The 20,570-nt window shown below is 41.7% G+C and overlaps 1 protein-coding gene and 2 pseudogenes across 1 annotated transcript; 2 read left to right on the top strand and 1 right to left on the bottom strand.

Annotated features, from left to right (window-relative positions):
* Positions 1–314: 314 nt before the first annotated feature.
* On the bottom strand, positions 315–4,678 carry LOC129356644 (microtubule-associated tyrosine carboxypeptidase-like). The gene is given in 8 exon segments (XM_055026222.1): positions 315–637; positions 836–933; positions 1,375–1,520; positions 1,522–1,678; positions 1,759–1,891; positions 1,958–2,101; positions 2,170–2,818; positions 4,623–4,678. Coding segments are annotated over 7 exon segments (1,452 nt in total). The 5' UTR covers positions 2,782–2,818; positions 4,623–4,678; the 3' UTR covers positions 315–475.
* A 4,560-nt stretch (positions 4,679–9,238) lies between these two features.
* LOC129356641 (beta-1,3-galactosyltransferase 1-like) lies at positions 9,239–12,233 on the top strand (annotated as a pseudogene).
* Positions 12,234–13,042: 809 nt separating this feature from the next.
* LOC129356640 (beta-1,3-galactosyltransferase 1-like) lies at positions 13,043–18,930 on the top strand (annotated as a pseudogene).
* The last annotated feature ends 1,640 nt before the right edge of the window (positions 18,931–20,570 follow it).

The raw sequence follows: 20,570 nt of genomic DNA, 5'->3' as shown, positions 1-20,570 counted from the left end.
TAAGGCATAAAAACGTCGTTTCAAAAACAAACATAAAGCTAACCAGTGACATTCAGTTTGTTCTTTTTGCAACCTACAAAAACGTAACGAGTGAAACATAAATAAAGCCGTCTATGATTATGTGAGTCTACATATAAATGGTGATTACGTAGTGATAATAGTGAGGTAACTTGATAAAGGGAGCGCAGTTAAATGCACCGATCCATCGGCGCGAAACGCAGCACAACCATGCATCCGAGTGAAAACGAGGGAGGTGTCGTCCGTTTGGATCGTTCAAGTTTTATAAAAACGCTGGACGGGTTTTTCCACAGGAAGTGACGTTACAATGTTTTTCCTTGTCAAGTTTTGGTGGGAATCAATAAAATCGCTGGGCAGGTTTTTCACATAAAGAGTCGTTACGACTCCCTATCAAGTTTTGTTACAATGCGACATTTTTCCCCATAGAGCGCCGTTAAGATGTGACCTTTCGTGGGATTCAGGGCAGCAGCTGCTGCAGCGTTGCGTCGTCCAGCTCGTTGACGGCCACGATGTGGTCCAGGTGCTGCAGGTAACGCGCCTGGTCATGCATGAAGTGAGGGATTCTGGTCCGGTTCAGGGCCGCCAGAGGACGCAGACGCTCCACATCCTCGAAAGACACCTGCGGAGGAGACAGGTTGGAAACATGTTGAGAAAGAAATCTTCGTAGCAAAATGAAGCATTTTTTGGTTTCAGGACAGACTGATGCCTTCAAGCAGAACTCAGGGCGCAAAACTCGGTTCCTGTCATTTATTTTCTTTCCATCTTTTGGATCGTTTGTCTCAGTTCATCTCAGGCGTCAGATAATACGGTCGCTTACCTTTCCTAGAGACGTCAGCATCTTAAAGTCGATGTTCCTCCGATGGCGAAGAATCCGCAGGATCCCGTCCAGGTAGACTTGATCTTTGCTGAAGCAACCTGAAAAAAACCAACGATGACAGGATTTTCTACACAAAGATGAAATAAATGTTTTTTCTTAAGCCATTGTTCCCTGGGTTTTGTCTCTCAGGCTCTTGACTGACTTTCTGCAGAAAATTAAAGTTTCCTCCCGTTCTGCATTTAGGTCTGAACAAACGGCTCCTCGTTAGAGATGAAAACCGTTAAAAATCTGTTGGTGTTTTTTTGCCCCGTCGGGCCTGAATGAGTCTGTTTTAGGTTAGCGGTTAGCTTACTGTACGAACAAACATAACGTTATTCCTGGTTGGCTGAGGTGAAGGTCATCAGTCGGTCCTGAAACCTGGAGGTGTGTGTGTGTGTGTGTGTGTGTGTGTGTGTGTGTGTGTGTGTGTGTGTGTGTGTGTGTGTGTGTGTGTGTGTGTGTGTGTGTGTGTGTGTTGTGTGTGTGTGTGTATGACTCACCGGGTTGCGCGGTGTCGGTCTGACCCCTCTTGGCACGCAGGCAGTACTCCCAGCGGACGTCCGGGTCGTGGACGAAGCGGGCGATGTGGGCGAAGAGGCGGCTGAAGCTCATGCTGGCGGCGTGGAACACGGTGTAGTAGAGCAGCCGCGCGCCACAGGTGCGGCTGCTTCCTCAGCAGAACGCTGTGCAGGCTGGCCAGGCCCTCCTCCGTCGGGTTGGCCGGCTTCAGGCCTAGCTGCCGCCGCGCCTCGGCGGACGCCCAGGGCTGCAGCGCGTTGTTGGCGCCGCGCAGGTAGTGGGTTCCTGAGGAAGAGGAGGAGGATAGAAAATATGCTGCTTCTGTGTGTGTGTGTGTGTGTGTGTGTGTGCGCGTGTGCACACACCGATCTCGTGCCGCAGCATCCCCTCCAGCCAGTGCTGGCGAGCGCCGGCCAGGTTGATGGTCAGAGTGGGACGGCAGCTCTCCACCACCATGACGGCCTGCGACAGCAGCTCATCAGAGAGACGCACCACCACCTGCAAACACACACAGGTAAACACCTGCACAGGTAACAGCCACTCCTCCGTCCCGCCTGCCCTCACCTCCCCCACGCAGCCCTCCTTCTGCAGGTATTTGCGGACCGCCGCCCAGACTTGACTCTTGGGCAGGACGCTGCCTCCTGTCGCCTCCTCAAAGTTCTCGTAGGAGCCGAACTTCCTCAGGACGCACTCCATGATCCCCACGGCCTGCGGACAACCAGAGGCGATCAGAACTGGGTCGCTGTGTCGAGGTCAAAGGTCAGAGTGGGACCCACCTGCTCCACGAAGAGGCCCGACCCCTCCCGGTACTTGTCAAGAACGCTCCGCGGTTCGGGCTGCGCGTACTCGAACTGCGGCTCGTATTTATAGTCGGACTGGAAGAACGTCTGCTTCTCCTGCTCCAGGTTCAAAGGTCGCAGGGCGACCAGCAGGCAGGGTCGGGCCGGCGGGGGGGCCGCCGAGCCCACCGTCCCTTTGGCAATGTGAGGCAGGGAGGTGGCGGGACGCAAGCGTCCGCCGGCCCGCGGCCCTGCGGTGTAGTTGACGGAGCAGGAGCTCTCGCTGCGGCGCATCCAGCCGCCCGCCGACAGGCCGGGGCTGGTGAGGCTGCGAGCCCGGGGCGACGGGGCGGCCGCACCGCTGCGCCACGGCGGCTGAAGCACTGCGGGACGCGGCGACGGAGTCACCTCCATGCTGAGGGGCCGGCGGACGGGCGCTCTGGTCCTCGGGGTCACGACCCCGTTCTGGGACGGCACCGCCTCCTTCTTGGCCGCACTGCTCCGTCTGGCTTTGGCGGTTCTGGGCGGATCTGGACGGACGTCCGACCGGTCCCTGACGCTTTCAGCCTCGACCTGATCCATGAAGACTTCACCTGAGTTCAACACCATCACCACCGCCGCGCCTCAGGCTCCGCCTCATTTACACCTGAGGGACCAAACGAACAGCCATCATTTCACTGTAAAACTGCAGCTTGTGACTTTTGGAATATTTATTTTTACATATTTAATAAAACTCTCACTATGTTCTGACTCTGTGATATGAGACAAATAATCTGTTAAAAGATCGATCTCCTCTACCTCCACTCTGATCTACCAATAAGAAATGCCCAGATCCTGACCTAAAACAACCAATCAGAGCCAGAGGGAGGGGCTTAGCGCTGTCAATCATGCTCCTGTACGCTGGCAAAGGTGCGAATGGCGGAGAAACAATTTATTGTTCCAGAAAATTGTTTATCTGCCGTAATTAGTGTCTATGTTAACTAGCTTATAGCACAGCAGAGAGCAAGCGGGAGGTGCGTTCACTGGAATGATTGACAGCAGTAAGACCCTCCTCCTGGCTCCGATTGGTTGACTGAACTCTGGATTTCTGCAATTAGCTCTTTTTTTTATGTAAGTCTCATATTATTCTGTTACAACTCAGTGACGTTTAATAATGTACAAACTTTTTATTGTATAAAAGTTACATACTGCAGCTTTAAAAATGTTACTTAAAACCATTTAAAACCTCCACAAATACTACCGTTGCATGATGCTGCCACCGCCGTGCTTTTTGGTGGCTCAGTGAATCTCAAGCTGACATCTTGAATTCGCACACAAACCAACTTAGGCAAAAAAGAAAAATAAACTATTTTATCAAGGATTGATTTGGTTTGAAAGATAAAAACTGCTCAATCCACTTTTCAAAATAAAAGTAAAACCAATATTGACGACAAAATAACTTTTCCTTCAGCGAGCAGATCAAAGGTGCAGCTCATAATTATTTATTAATTTCATTAATTAGGTAAAAAAATAATTCTGCAGATTTTTCATCTGACCTCTTAAGCCTTTTCTGTTCATTATAAACATTTTATAGATGCGAATAAATTGTTCAGTTCTTTTCCAAATAAGAAAATAAGCATGTTATTGCCTGAAGCCACTTCATTTATGTGTTTTAAAAAGAATAAAACACATTTAAAACCTTATCTTTTTTTATTTTGGATGTTTAAAATGTATCTGAGCTCCAGTGTTAACTGTTCTTTAGAAACTGAAGTTTATTGATCTGTGAGTCTGTGTACATCCAGTACTATGTCATTACCAATATATGAGCTGAAAATGGTCTCAAAACGATATTATCATTTATTGCAATAATTTCGGGGATATTTTGTCGTCCAGCGGTTTGTAATCGACAGGCCTAGCTTAGAGGCTGCAGAAGACATGGTGGAGCTTCATCCAACCTAGATATTATGGGATGGTTAATATTGTAAGCAGATTTTGCCTTAATATGGCCTAATCAAAGTCCCGTTGGAAATAAGGATGCGAATCTGTGATAAAACCTGAAAACTGATGTTTATAGACGCTAACCTTCAGCTAAATCCTAGAAAACATGTTGAAGTTTGTTGATCTAGCAGGATAATATCTTCAGTTTGTTTAAATAGTTAGCAAGGAGTGAATGAATGAGTGGGTGAGTTAATGAATGGCTGTGATTCAGGAACTTTCTGGTGTTTCTGGTGAATAAATGGGTTAAGTTGAGCAGGATTCCGGCGGCTTCATGTCATGCTGATTAATCCAGGACATCCGGCCACAAACTGTCCGGAACGGAGACAAATCTCAGCTTTTCCTCCACAGGACAATAACTCCACCGGCCAGAGAAACAAACAGAAACACCCAGCAGGAGCTCCGGATCAGAAGCACATCCGCTTAGCGTCAACGACAGTTTTTTAACTCCACAAAGTCACTCAGAAAACACTCACCGCGCTAGAAACTAAGGTCCCGGCTCTCCGGCGGAGGATGGGAAGGTCTCAGCGGCTCCTTCCAGTCATGGCCGAGGCGGAGCCGCGTTTGCTTCCACCGGGGGTGATGGTGATTAGCGGATAACGGTTCAGGGAGGAGCGGGGCCTGGGGCGGCTGGCTGCCTGCTGGAAGCCGGCCACCGAGCGGCGGATGTGTTGGAAGATATGACGCAGCACGCCTGGAACGACGTGCTCCCGTTGCGTCATTGCGTACAGCCACGGAACCCACAGCCGTTTCGCGATTCGTTTTAACTTGGTTTAGTTTTTATGCTAACATTTTTTGGTCACTAGATTAAATACAAGTAATGTAGTCAGAATAAATAGAAAGTACACCCCTTTTCAATTCCGATGTCTTATGAACCAATAAATAATTCTAACTAAGTTTCACACTAATTAAATCAAGCCAACAGATTCTGCTCTTATTATTATACACAACAATGTGCTCAAACCTTTGTCAATGTTTGCTAATGTTGAAAAAACAGAATTTCTTAATTGTGATATTTCCATTCAATAAGGAACACAATTAAAATCCCATAAGAATAAGTTTGCTCACATGATACGTCATTAAAAACAGGCCATAACGTCATGCTGCAGCATGATGCTGTAGTCCTGCAATAGAGATGAAGCTGATGTCCGTTTTTATTTTCATATTGAAAAGATTTCTCTCAGCTTGCAATGGAAAATAGCATGTTGCATTGTCTCTGCTTTCCCACAGTCACTTTTCCCAGTCTGCTGTTTCCCTGATATGAATAATGTTCCATTAAGTCCAGTCTTCCCAGTTCTGAGTCGTGAAATAATTGTCTCCTCTCCTTTCTCACTTCTCCAAATTTTCCTTCTGATTTTATAAAACTTTTCCTTTCCTTTCTTCATCCCATTACTTTTGCTGCCTTTCATCTTCTGTTTTATTTGACCTTTTTAACAGTTTTATCTGAACAGCTAACAGTAAAGTATAAACTGATATTCTGTAACCTTTTTCTCTACTTTGATATGAAATCACGGTACAGTGAATGCTATCCCTATCATATTTTTTTGCATTTTTATCTCCTTTGTGTTACTTATTCACTGATGCCCTGCCTTTTGCGCTATTCTGCAGCCGTTCCGTGTCGCCTCACTTCGTCATGCATTGTTATTCTGTAGTCAAGCTCACTGTTTTCTCTTCAGATTACTGGATTTTTTTTGTTCCCTTCTCTGGTTCATTCATGCCAATTTCTCATCCAACGTGCCTCACATAAGTTTTTATGTTTTATATTTGGCTCTGGCATTTTTGGCCAAAGTTCCCACTATGATTATTTATAATATGCGACAATATATGATATAGTAGAGGATAAATTTGCATGTTTTGTTATTTCAAAATAAATGAAAGCGCATGAGGATCCTCAAAACAAACAGAATTTCACTATGTTTACCATTGAAAAACCATCCAATACCATCCATTCCAGCAAAGCAATGTTTCACTAATATGAAAGAATCAAAGCAACACTTAAGGTATGTTTTGATGAGTAAATAACTTCACAACATGACAGAAAATTAAAACATAAATGTCGGTTTTACAGGAAACTGCTCCTTTAAGTCTTATAATCATTGTGTGGAAAATTTCCACATTGTGGCTAAAACTTCCCCAGATAGTATTTCACAAATAAGTCTCTAATCATTTTCAATTTGGATTAATCATATCATTTTTCAAACTGTTTCATTTTTCCCCTCACATTTTTACGTTTTCAGTTTCGATTCACTAATTAGAATTAGAACATGTCTTTTGTTCTCATTCATGTTATTCCAGTGTTTTTTTTTTTGACTGCCTACCTGCAGTCTACAGGCTACTCTACATTTATTCTTGACGAATGAAATAATTTATTTGTATTTCCTGAGGATATATTTGTCCAATGCAAAGCAGCAGTGCTAGTAGGAAGTTGGAGTAATTATATTCTCCTTTCATTCTCCGCGCCTCTTCTTGCAGAAGCAATCTGTGTTTTGCTTCTGCAATTCTAAGAACGTCAAACCTGTGCGGACAAAAACTGGGAGGGACTCAAACAAAACCAGTTTGCTCAGAAACCGGACCTGCCAAAGTAAATAGCAGTAATATAAAAACATATGATAAAAAACAAGATAACAGCTCCAAAAACACAGGTAGTGACTCATGCTTCACCTTTGTATTGTGATGCTGGCTGCATAATACTGTCATCACTGTCAGGTTATTTATTTACATGGTCATAAACACATTACGAGAGTTTTTGCTTTCACTAAAGATAAACAATTGCAACTTTATTATTGTAAAGTTACAATAATTAACTTCCCACAATAGAAACTTTGAAAAGAGGACACTGTTAACGGTTTATTAGCTACTTAACAACTGATCTAAAGCTGATTTAGCTGTCAGCTCCATCTACATGTATCTATGTATCTATTTCAGTTTGTTTTGTGAGCACCACTGTTTTCAAGACTCACTTTGGTGCCAAAATCTGGGTAAAATTACCAACTTGACCTTGAGCTGAAATCAAGTGAAAGCTACCCTAATATTTGTTTAAAAAATGTATTTCTTCTTAGAAGGAAGATTATGGAGTAGATAATAGGCTCTGAAATGAATCAACTGCAGGTAGGTGTCAAAAATGTGATGCAGAATATAGAAACAAGCACATAATTCAGGCAAAATGAATACGTAGATGTGTATTTACTGTGGTTACACCCAATGTTCCCTCTAAGCTGCGCGCCTGCGCAATCGCGCACTGCTCACATATTCTCAGCGCACAAGAAAATCTATGTAGCGCATAAAATAAAGTCAACGTAAAGTGGACATTGAGCTCAGACATCAGTTTTGACTATGGACCAATAAAAAATTTTTTCCGTACTACTTTGCGATCGAACTCAGTGAGTGACAGGAATCCAGCCAATGATACGATACGGTTCACTTTCGCTACGCAGCCAATCAGCGCACGCTGTGTGTACGTGGGTTACGTGGGTTACGTCCCTTGGTCATATGGCCGTGCAGGTGAGAATAGTGCGGTAGAGTTAAGAAACGTGAAAGCCATCACCTTATCATGTCTACGTGGGACATCCACTCACCAAGCCAAAGTAAAAAAAAAGAAATGCACTTCTTCTAAGATCAAATGGAATCAAATCAAATGAAAGGAATGGTCTGCATTTGATATTGAAATGTTGAGTTCAGATTTTTGACTATGGATAAGCAGACATTTGTACACTGGCAAAGAAGTATGAGGCCATTCTCCTCCACCCACAGATTATGGAGGCCATTAATAGTCAATATGCTGAATTCAACATAAAGCAAGAAGCAGACTGACCATCAACCTTGGCTAAGTGTACAACCACTGGAGAAGTGAGAAGGGCAGACGTGAAAATAACTGTAATTAAATATTTTACAAGAATTTATACTGCATCACAAGCTACAGAAAACATTTCATTGTGCAAAATGTGAATGTTTTAATATGAACAAACATTTATGTCTGAAAGGTGTAATGTCTCATTTCTCACCCTGGCTGAAGCAGGACTCTTACTTATAGCATGCATCTCATGAACAGCAATGTTTTCTTTTCTTTTTTTTATTTTAATTGAGCAAATCACTTAAATTAAAAGCAAACGAATGAAAATTGCTGACGTAATTTGATTTTTTAAATAAGCCATGCAACTTTCTATGATCCCAGATTTATGATACTTGTGCGTGGCCACGCCGTGCACACTGATGATGCTCACAGTGGTCCTCAGTGTGCCCAGGAAGCTTGTGTGTACACCCAGACACATGAAAAATTAGAGGGAACATTGGTTACACCTTGGATAAAATGTAACCAAAGAAAGTCAAACATCAGCCAAACTGAAGCAGCAGGTCAGAGACTTGTGTCTGCTGCGCCACTCCTACAGAAGAGCCGCCAGGCTCCGCCATCCCAGCAGGGCTGCAGCCCAAAGGCTGAACCTTATTGTGTTGGAGGCCTTGATAAAAATCAAAAATCTTCAAAATTCCACTCTGATTTTTTATTATCATTGAATGCGTTACAAGTCTGGACCTGTCCGGGGTAAATCCGGCTCCTCCAAGCCAGATAAAACCCAGACATCTGAGCACTTGGGTGTCATCAGCAGAAACTATTTTACATGTTGTTCTCATCAGGACAAACTGCTTACACATGCAGTCTTTCTAAAAAAAAAAAAAAAAAAAAAAAAGGGGAACAGGAACTTCCTCAAATTTCAACATTTTTCTTTGACTTTTACAAATTCTTACGAAACCGACTGCAGAAATGAAGAAGAGATACAAAAACTGTGACATTACTATGCAAACTGAATGATTTCAGAAAACTTGTGGTGGAGACACTTCCCAGGATAAAACAGGAACGTTTGTTTTAAAATACACATTTGTATTCATTTAGAAATGAATATTTCTGGGGATTTACTGTAAGTGAGTCTGACGAGTCAGCAGCAAAACATCTCTTGAGTTCCGGGATCATGTCTTGCTTTACCGCCCTCAAACGGCAGAGCAGCACACGTCGCACAAAGATAAGCCGCCTCGGATAATGGGAGGCGTTACTAAAGGCTCCTGAGTATCGGGGAAAAGAGCAAACAAAGGTGCGGCTGCAGACCTGTAGGTTACCAGCAAAATGCTTACCTGAGGAGCAGAGCTACAGGGAAAATATCTTTGACATTTCACCTTTTTCTCTTGGCTTATGGAACCTCTGGTGCCTCATCATGAACAGGTGATCCTCACACATTGGGTGACACAGAATGCAGAAGCAGAGGAATAAATGTTTTAACGGAGCAACACTTCCATCTGCAAATGGACTCAAACTGACGTCCAAAGTAAAAGTCTGGGCAGCGCGTCGGAGAGCGGCTCGGCTACAGCGGGACAAAGGTATACAGCTCCTTGAAATGGTTCTGCTGCTTTCTTAGTTTGTCAAAAAAATAAGACTTTCTCCTTTAGTTGCAAATAAAAACAGAAGTCTTTATTTAATGACACAACAGAAAGCCACAACTTCATTATGTTTGTTAACAAATGTACTCAATCAGCTGACTAACTTTTACTGACAACTAAAGTATTTTATTTTTAAATCTTTTTTTAAGCCAGAAAATGGAGAATGACGTCAGACCAGCAGAAAACAGGAGATGTTTTGGCTTCTCACGCCGCCACAGCCTTTTCTTACTCCTAGTTCTCGGAGTTGTGCTCTTTCTCTACATCTCCAACATCCGGAACACGGGGGCCGAGTGGAACCCCAAAGAGTGGATGAACAATCATTCAATGAGACTGATGACTCTGTTCAGAAAACAAGATAACAGCTCCAAAAACACAGGATTTACTGGGCTACCAGATGGAAACACTACTGCTGGACTTCCTGAAACTACGAGCGTCACCACAACACAGGAGACACCGACTCAACAGCAGACAGTTTCATCAGGGGTCACCAAGAAGACGCTAGAAACCCAGACGGCCCAACAGACAGCGGCTCCTTATGTGTCTCCTGGACCATACTTGGTGGAGTACCCCTATGAGTACCACTTTACTATCAACCAGGAACTGAAATGTAAGCAGGAGAACCCGTTTGTGGTTCTGATCGTACAAGTGGCTCCACGCAACCGAGCTCATCGCGACGTCATCCGTAACAGCTGGGAAGCGAGAAGCTGGTGAACAACCAAGTGGTGGCGCTGCTCTTCCTGCTGGGGATGCAGACTGGAGACGATGCAGAGCAAGTCCACCAGCAGCTGCTGCAGGAGAGCAACGAGCATCACGACCTCATCCAGGGAGACTTTGTGGACTGCTACAAGAACCTGACCATAAAGACCATGGTGATGCTGGAGTGGCTGAACTCCTACTGCTCCAGCACCGCTTACGCCATGAAAATCGATTCAGACATGTTTCTAAATGTTCCCAATCTGGTCAGCTTGCTCCTCAAGGCTCCAAGGACAAACTACATGACCGGCCTGGTGGCACATGGAGGACAAGTCTTGAGGAATCCCGACTCCAAATGGTACTTACCTCGTGAAATTTTCAGCGATGATGTTTACCCTCCCTATGCTTTGGGTCTGGGCTACATTTTGTCTTTGGATCTTACCAAAAAGCTCATTGAGGCTTCCAGACACGTTAAAGCTCTTTACATTGAAGATGCATATTTGGGTTTATGTATGAGACACCTGGGGATCCCTCCAACAGATCCTCCAGGTTGGAACCTCTTCCACGTTTTTCCTATAAAATACAGTCGCTGTGAATACTCAAAGATTATCGCCACCACAACTCTTCAACAGATGGACCGTGTTTGGATTTGGAGAGACTTTAAAAAGCCGGGTCGGTACTGTTGATTGGTGAAGAAGGTAGCAAATTAAAACAAAGGAACACTGTGTGTTTACATGACTAATTAGAAAAAGTATTTATGTCAAAAGCATAATTTAGAATAAGGTCTATAACCAATTTTATTATTGGCCAGTTAAATCAAGTAAGTATTTGATGAAATGTTTAGTATTTGATTATAATTTATTAAAATAATGACAGGAGGTAATATTTATGCCGCAAAGTACTGTGCATGTTCACAGGACAAGTCAGGATCAGCAGACAGAAAATGATGAAACAACAAAGCTTTTGTTTAGACAGGAAGTCTCACTTTGACATAAACTGAAAGTCTGTTTTTGAGTGTGGAACAATTTCAGATAAAATATTTTAGATCTTCAGTTATTTTAACTCCAGCTGGGTGGAGTTGCCAGATAACAGCAGAGACACTTTGTAATAATAATTAAGTGAAAATAAAAAGTAGATTGCAGTTAAAATACTTTGAAAAAAAATACATCAAGCTCAAATGGAAAAGGCGGATATTTGCAGCCGATGAGAGGCTGCTCCACCAAGAGTTGATCAAGATGTGCTCCATGTATTGAGATTCCTCTGACAGTTTGGACAGCTGTGATTGAAGCAGTTCAAACAGAAAATCTGGATCAGGCCAAGTCCCTCCTTAAGGGTACTATACAGGAGAACATTTTAACCCTCTCCAGGCAGGTGTTGCAGATTTGCAACAACTTAAACAGTCTTTTCAAGTAATTTGAGCCTGAGAGGGTTAAAAAATGAAGTAGATGTAACTCGTTCTTATCCATTTTCATTATTATTAGGCCCCAAACTAGAGGTAATTCTGTCTGGTTTGCTCAAATAATTTTTATGTTTATTTAAACAATCCAATGTCCTTTACATAACATTGAAGTGTTGACACAAAGAAAATGGAGCAAAAACTATTTGCATTGAAACAAGAGACACTGCTGCTAATGTTTTCAGTTCTGATATAACGGTTTCTGTTTGTTTAGAGGAAATACCGCCTCGCCTGGTTTGGTTCTGGTTCTGCCACATTTTTCCAGACTCTTCTTGCAACCTGTTTGGTTGCAAGAAGAATCGACTCAAACCTTTTCAATCTGAAAAATTGACTCAAACCTTTTTAATTTCAATCAGATTTTTTTTCTTTTTTTGTTTCTTCTACAGATTAACTTTCGGGATCATGGTTGTAATTTTTGTTTGTGATAAACATTCTGGAGAAACTTTAGTGAAACAGTCTATTTTCTGACCGGAGAAAAACAGACTGAAAGAAAAGTTTTTGAATAAAAAGTCCAAAAGCATGTTGGCTCAGTTGTCTATAATTTGTAGTTTTTATGACTTTAGATAACTAAGCAGCTTCCATGCTACATTCCTGGAAATTTTAAACAAGATTTTAAAGCAATATCTGTATATTTTTGGTCTAAATATTTTATTATGGCTAATTTCTGTTAGCAGAAATTAAAAAAATCATGTTGGCAGGTTTTCTAAATTATAAAATCATAAACCTTCTGAAGTCCTTTCATTCTGTTTCTACTTTTAATTTTGTAATTTCATCCAAAGTCCACCCAAAGAACAGAGGAAGTGATGCAAACTGGTTTTACAGGAGTTGCAGCAGAGACACTAGGAGGCTCCCAGTAAAGCATGGTTAACATTTCCACTCTAAACTGGTATGGTACTGATATGGTGAGCGTCAGGACCGGTGGGTCCAGTGGAAGGATATTTAAAACAGAAGTTGTGTCAAACCTGCAGGATGTCTGAATAAACACGGAGCCACGGCGACCAGGCCTCAACTGCATCATGTCAGCAGGTTTTCTAAACGCTTCTGTTTCTCTGCATGATTCTAAAATACAAACACAAAGAAACATTTACAGCATAAGATTCAAAACCAAAGACAACAGTCTTTCATTCACTTGACTCTTTCACAAATCCCAACAACAAAAATGCTAGTTCCTAGACTTGATTTGATTTCTTTCTTTCTAGGAAATGCAGGAAGGTGTCAGACGAGACCAAATAATCGCCACCAAATCAGGGGAACATGGGCCACGTGCGTCTTTGAAGGGACTTTAAAACTCCTGTTCTCTTGTCATTCATATAGGGGCCCAGAAGAAACCCTTTGGGAACCTCTGGGGGACCCAGAAGAAACCCTTTGGGACCCTCTGGGGGACCCAGAAGAAACCCTTTGGGAACCTCTGATATAAGGGCAGAAGATGCTGGACTGAGATTAACCACCATCTTGATTTTTCTCTTTTATGAGGTATGTTTTACGTTTTGACACAAAGTACTGTCTCAGTTACCAACCTTTGAATGTTATATGTGTCATTTTATTTTCTGTACTAAGAATATTTATGCACTATTCATGTTAAAGATGAGATCCGTAATGTGTGCTAATGATGTAAATATATGTTAAATCCCACGATACGATCAGTCAGCTGACCGTCTCTGTTTCTCTCTGTGGCTGTGGGGCAGAAGCTGCTGGACTGAAGTTTAACCACCATCTTGATTTTCTCTCTTGTAAGAATAAACAGTGAACCTCAGTTTATCTGTCATGGAATCGACCTGCTGGACCTGAGATGAACAAAAAAGGGTTTCACATGTGTTGAAACAGAATTTTAAATCAGCACAATAGTACACAGGCTAACCTTAACGTTAAGACAAACTTAGATAAAAGATCCAGGCTGGGGCAGCTGGTGATTCTCTGAAACTTACATAAATTTCTAATCAGAAAGCAGTCTTATACTCCCTAAAGAGCGTTTCAAACAGGGAGTGTGTTGGCTATCAGGGCAATAAATTCTTTACTCAGGGTTGAATAGTTCAGGTAAACATTAAAAACTATAGAAGTCCGTTACAACATATAATCAAACATATTAATATATTTCTTTAAGCATTAAAAAGCATGTTTTTAATTAGTTAGTGTTAGATCCAAACTTATAGTTAGTATTAAGCAATAGATTTTGTGCGAGTTTGTTTAAAAATACCAACTGGTTTCTTGTTGAATCATTTTGAGGCAGAGATAACGCACAAGATGCACGCTGTAAATCACAGTCCAAGAGGCTGGTACGAGAAGATCTGGGTGTTTCAGTAGGTCTCAGAGGTAATGAAATTGACATTAAGACAGCCCCCACAAAGAAAACAACAGACCCGCTAATAGCATATGGAAATACACAGTTTTTAAAAAGCTTTGCTTACAACAGAGGAGTTGAATCTCTTTGTGCTGAATGAGTGATTCCCAAAGATGCATCTTTGTTCTTTGTTTTTCTTTTCAAACTCATTGCAAGTATTTTTCTATTTGTCATTTTTGTGGACTGTTGATTTCTGGGTGAGATGCTTATTGTAACATTCTGTATGCATTTGAATTCTCTGGATAAAGCTCTAGATATCTGAAGTCTGATGTCGTATGACTGCTCTTTCTCCCTGCGCATAGAGGCTCAAGAATCCGGATCAGAGGAATGAATTAACGAGCCAAATCAAGTTATTCCTCTTTTTAATTCTTAACACATGCAATCCAAAGGTAAATATTTACCTCCCTCCTGGGGAACAACAGGTTTTTAATGGACAACTCTGGAACACTGAACCGTTTGAAATGTGAGCTGCCAGGTAAAGTTAAGACTATCACCAACATGTGTTGCATTTTCCCTTTGTGCAGATGGCGCTGAAAGCACTCTCCCAGCTTCATGTTCCTTCCTGTAGCAGCTCAAGCACTTTTCATTTGTTCATTCTTTGTTTTCATGTCAAATGCTTCTGCATCTGACATATTTGACAAAGGAGGAGGAAAGTCAGGCTTGGACAAGAACAGGTTTTGTGACGTTGAGCAGTTGGAGCCATGCCATGTGTTTCATTCATCTCCAATCCTTTCATGATCATGGACACAACATGCATTGCTGAACAGCTAAGTACAATGTTCAGCTTAGATGCTACATAATTTTGAATCCAAATATTGCAAAATGACCTCCACCTCAAAGCCAATCAGGCTGCACCAATCCTTGGTGCCTTGTTAACAAAGTACGGAAATCACATTGCATTCACCAGAGAAAGCATGTCTAGCTGAGGTAGAGTAAATCTCCACAAACTGGGTTATAATAGTGAAGCTCACTGCGTTCGGTGCTTGGTGAGGCATTTTGGCTCATCAGCCAACATTAAGACAAAGAAGATGAAACGTTTGTTTTTCTGAACGAGTCAGACGTCAGTCTATGAAGTTATTTGCTGGAAACCACAGAGAAATTTAGTTTTTTGCTAAATTGCTTTTGGAAAAAATGAATGTGTTTGTAAAGGAGGATTCTTTCTATTTGTTTTGTCTTTAATACTCATTTGGCTCTATGTCATGGTTTTCTGCTCTCTGGTGGTTGTTGAAATTCAGTTTTGTTTGTTAAATAACATGTTTAAGTCTAATCGTGGTGTTTTTTGTTTTGGCTTATTGCAGAAATATTCTCAGCAGTGCAGATGCATAATCATCCAGATGTAAAGCTGCTGGCTGTGCCATGAAGTCCCGATGCGCTGGAAATATTCCTGCTGCTCAAAATCAACATTTGTGGAGGATATTTGTAATCTATATTTTATCATTTGACTGTTTATTGGTATTTTTCACATTTGTTTACATACACACACAGTATACATGAACACATCACATTCAACATAAAACTTTCACTTGGGAGCTATTTCTCTGTATGACCTTTGTCCCATCTAGTTTATCTAGTTCTTTTTCTATTTTTTGTCGCTGTTTTTTGTCTTGAATTTGTCCATTAGGTCCACTTTTCTTCCATTTGTGATTGCTTTAGTCTCAATAGATGTGTCAGTTTTTCCATGATGTATATTTAACAGTCTAACAGTGTAGCTGCCCTTGAACCTGCTTCATAGTAATTCTGTTTCAGAAATGTATTTCTTTCTTCAATCTCTCCTAGTAATACGTCATTTATTTTGGTTTTAGCTATCTTGATTTCTAGGTAAACCTTTGGGTCTTTTGTTTTCTTATAATCCTGATCTAATTCCCCAAGTTTCTCCGTATTTGCCCTGTATGTCTGTGAGGTAATTCTTTTATCGCTGGGTTTTACCATCTTTTCTCTTTGTTGTTCACGACTCAATATTCCCACGTTCAGTCTCCATACAGTATTTTGTTTCCTGCTACTTATCCATATGTATAAATAAATTGGACAATGGTCAGCAAAATCTGTTTACCCGTTACCTGAATCTTTTTCTGCCAGGCTTTCTTCAAATTGTATGAAGTTAACTGCTGTCTGACTCGGTGCTGCATTTGGGTTCGGTTTTGGAGTGAGGGCTTGGTTGATCCCCTCCGGTAGCTCGAGTTTCTTCTTAAAAAGTTGCTCCAGAAAGTTGCTCCTTCTGGTAAGCCGAAGATTCGTATATTGCTTCTCCTTGATCTCCCTTCTAGATCGGTTAGTTTTTCCTGCATTCGCTGTGCTTATTCCACTGTTAGCATCGTTAGCATCCATCTTCCGCTCCTCCTCCACCTCCGCCCGCTCTGCGCGTCTGAGCCCCGCTGATGTTCGCTCGCTGTGCCTGTAGCTCCTGGTCAACCTGGGACAACTTTCTTGTCGAAGATTCATTATTTCTTCCTTCAGCTCGTCCTTAAATACGGCCAGCTCCCGTTAGAGCTGCGCGCCGTTTTGCTATCGCGCTCTTCCGTTTTCAATGCTGGGTCTTTTTCGCGCTCGCTTCGTGTTCGGATATTTCTTCCGTTACAGGCAGCTCTTCGGTTCTGTCTTGATTTTTATTGTGTCTCCGGTTAATTCTCATGCTTATCCCACTCATGCCTTAGTTTTATCTATCGAGTTACAGTTTTACTGTGGGCATTTCTTAACCGACTCTGGACAGCTAGCTGACTATGCTCCTATTCCCTCCGCCATCTTGGAAAAACCATCCATCCATGTTCTTGTCCCCCGGGTCGGAAGCTGCTGATGCCGAGCTCCGGCTAACGGTCCGGGCGAGAGGCGGGTCTCCCTGGGCGCGTCGCCAGTCTGTCGCAGATCTTGGGAAAAAAGCCCCTTCTTCACTCCTGCACATATATTTTTTAATCTTCCAAATTTTGTGAGCCATGTCAGACGAAATATTCAGTATTTCATTGGACAAAATTGAAATATTTCAGTAATATCCATGTGTTTTCAGGAACATTGCTGTTTGAACATCTTGCTGGTACATCTGAATTTTCCTGTGTGAGAACAAAGGATTCTCTATTTCATTTTATTTTATTTTATTTTAGAGCTTTTCTGTTTTCCCTGCATGGCTTGGTTTTGAGAATTATTAAAGGAATAAATGTAATACACAAAGAGAATAAAAGATTTCTTGAATCACTTTGTTAAATAAACTGACAATAAACAGAATACTTGGCAATTCAGAAGGGTAAACATTAAAATAATGTTTAATGTTTTTTTTTTTCTTTTTCAGACAGAAAATGAGGAATACGCAACCTGCACAATACCTGAGCTCTCTTACTTTGTCACGAAGACAGTGCTGCTTCTTCTTTTTGGTTCTGGGAGTTGCACTTCTTTACTTCTGCACAAACATACAGAGAATGGCTCGTGGTTGGAACCCTAAATGGCTGAATCAAAATAATTCAACAAACACATTGGAGTTGAGGAGTAAGTTGACCAGATTGGAACTTCCTGAAACTACGAGCGTCACCACAACACAGGAGACACCGACTCAACAGCAGACAGTTTCATCAGGGGTCACCAAGAAGACGCTAGAAACCCAGACGGCCCAACAGACAGCGGCTCCTTATGTGTCTCCTGGACCTTACTTGGTGGAGTACCCCTATGAGTACCACTTTACTATCAACCAGGAACTGAAATGTAAGCAGGAGAACCCGTTTGTGGTTCTGATCGTACAAGTGGCTCCACGCAACCGAGCTCATCGCGACGTCATCCGTAACAGCTGGGGAAGCGAGAAGCTGGTGAACAACCAAGTGGTGGCGCTGCTCTTCCTGCTGGGGATGCAGACTGGAGACGATGCAGAGCAAGTCCACCAGCAGCTGCTGCAGGAGAGCAACGAGCATCACGACCTCATCCAGGGAGACTTTGTGGACTGCTACAAGAACCTGACCATAAAGACCATGGTGATGCTGGAGTGGCTGAACTCCTACTGCTCCAGCGCCGCTTACGCCATGAAAATCGATTCAGACATGTTTTAAATGTTCCCAATCTGGTCAGCTTGCTCCTCAAGGCTCCAAGGACAAACTACATGACCGGCCTGGTGGAACATGGAGGAGAAGTCTCCAGGAATCCCGACTCCAAATGGTACTTACCTCGTGAAATTTTCAGCGATGATGTTTACCCTCCCTATGCTTTGGGTCTGGGCTACATTTTGTCTTTGGATCTCACCAAAAAGCTCATTGAGGCTTCCAGACACGTTAAAGCTCTTTACATTGAAGATGCATATTTGGGTTTATGTATGAGACACCTGGGGATCCCTCCAACAGATCCCTGGATTTTCAGCTTCCACGTTTTTCCTTTAAAATACAGTCGCTGTGAATACTCAAAGATTATTGCCACCACAACTCTTCAACAGATGGACCGTGTTTGGATTTGGAGAGACTTTAAAAGGCCGGGTCGGTACTGTTGATTGGTGAGAAAGGTAGCAGAAGAAAATAAGAGTGCTTTACATTTTTATAGTTTGTATTTAAAAAAATTATCATACGCAACAGTAAAAAACTATAATCACAAAATAAATTCGCAAGAAAAATTTTTTATTTATATTTTCATAAACATAAAACTTCTGCATCTAATGCCTACAGTAGCTAATAATTACATTAAAACATCGCAATGTATTTCAGGTTCAATATGTGATGTTTACTGTATGTTTAAACTTCAGACTCATCAGTCAAAAAACAACAGAACAGCAAAGCTGTTGTATTAACAAGAGGTCTCACTGCGGTCTGTTTCTGTGTTGGAGTCTTTTAGATAAAAAATGTCTGATCTCCAGTCAGAGCGACTCCAGCCAACAGCTAAACTAAACTAAGCTGAACTAAATGCTGCTTTGCCTGGTTTGGTTCTGAGTTTGAATAAAATATCCAGAAGCAAATTAGCTCTGTTGTCTTTAATTTATAGTTTTTATGGTTTCTCTTATTTCTCTCAAAGAAAATGAAGAGTTGGTTTATTTTTACAAGAGATTGGGTAGTTTGAACTTTTTTAAGTGTTGAAATTACTCAATGTCTTTTTGAAATCATTGAAGCGTTAAACTGAGATCAATTCTGAGAAGGACCAAACGGACTCAGTGTTGATTTAACCCGGCCAGTTTTGCTGTGTGCGTGTTTTTGGAGAGACTTTGAAATCCAGATTGGTCAGAAAATATTGAGAAGATAAATTAATGTCGATCTCTAGTGAACCTAAAATTAAACTGACTTCACATCATGTCGGTCAAATCCTGCAGGGCTACACTGCAAACACATCTTACCAAGAACCTTTACAAATATTTCAGTAAACTTGAAATCACTTACTAGAGACAACTAACTTACAAGTGATCTTCCAGCAAGATATAACAGCTTGTTTTAAGTCAATAATTAATACTTGAATTTTGATAGAATTGTATTTAAGGGAAGGAAAACAGTTATTGCCAACTGATTGGATTGTTTCATGCATTTTTGCTAAAGTTTAACCTTAAGGTTCAGATCGGTCAGCTTTTAAAATAATGGGTCACTTTTTAAATGTGATAACTTTGAGTCGGTCGGTCACAGACGGAAAGTTCACCAGTTTGAGGCAAACAGATCACACCTTCAGCTAAGCTACAAACTCTCATTCCTTTCTACATCTTGATTTAACTTCAGTTTAGTTTGACTATTAATTTAACAAATTTTACCTATTTGGTTTAATTGTAGTTACTCCTGAAACAAAAAGTGATGCTGGAACGAACAGATTCCTCCAAAGGTTTTCTCTGCAGAAACGAACCCGGTGAGCAGCTCCAGCAGCCTGGTGTTTGCTTTAAAACGTAAACCAAACCCTTTAAAACCAAACACTAACCCTTTAAAACCAAACACTAACCCTTTAAAACCAAACACTAACCCTTTAAAACCAAACACTAACCCTTTAAAACCAAACACTAACCCTTTAAAACCAAACACTAACCCTTTAAAACGTAACACTAACCCTTTAAAACCAAACACTAACCCTTTAAAACTAAACACTAACCCTTTAAAACATAACACTAACCCTGCAGGTCAGGGTTCAGCAGATTCATGTTTGGGGAAGGAATTGTTTTCAGAGGGTTTTTAGCAAATAGGTTCTGTAAAGTGTTGCAGGAGTTTGGCTTCAATTGATTATTATTAGGGAAATGTTACAGATTCTTTTCTGAGTCAAAGAAAATAAGTTTTGATTTGTATTATAACTCGGAGACCCGCCTTATGGAAAACGCTATATGTTGTAGGTTGGAGTTTTCTCTCTGCGCCATCCTTTATGCTGAGTAGCCTCCGTATTTCTGTAAGTGACAAAAGCCACAGGATCAGAATTAGAGGTGTAAGGAAATAGGAGCAATGCAGTTATTTAAAGCAAGAGCAAATAAAGGCGTGGCCGGCGTCCTGCTGTCAGGAGCAGGTTTAACTAGAGCGCAGCGCTGGGATGGCTTTACGTAGCTTTCCTTTTGTTTTTTACCATCTTGTCTTGGCATTTAGGGCATTCCATACAGAGAAG

The sequence above is a fragment of the Poeciliopsis prolifica genome, unplaced genomic scaffold, assembly GCF_027474105.1.
Source record: "Poeciliopsis prolifica strain line A6 unplaced genomic scaffold, Auburn_PproV2 SCAFFOLD183, whole genome shotgun sequence".
In the NCBI taxonomy this organism is placed as follows: domain Eukaryota; kingdom Metazoa; phylum Chordata; class Actinopteri; order Cyprinodontiformes; family Poeciliidae; genus Poeciliopsis; species Poeciliopsis prolifica.
Note: the sequence above shows the minus strand (reverse complement) of the source record. Positions and strands in the feature narration are given on the sequence as shown.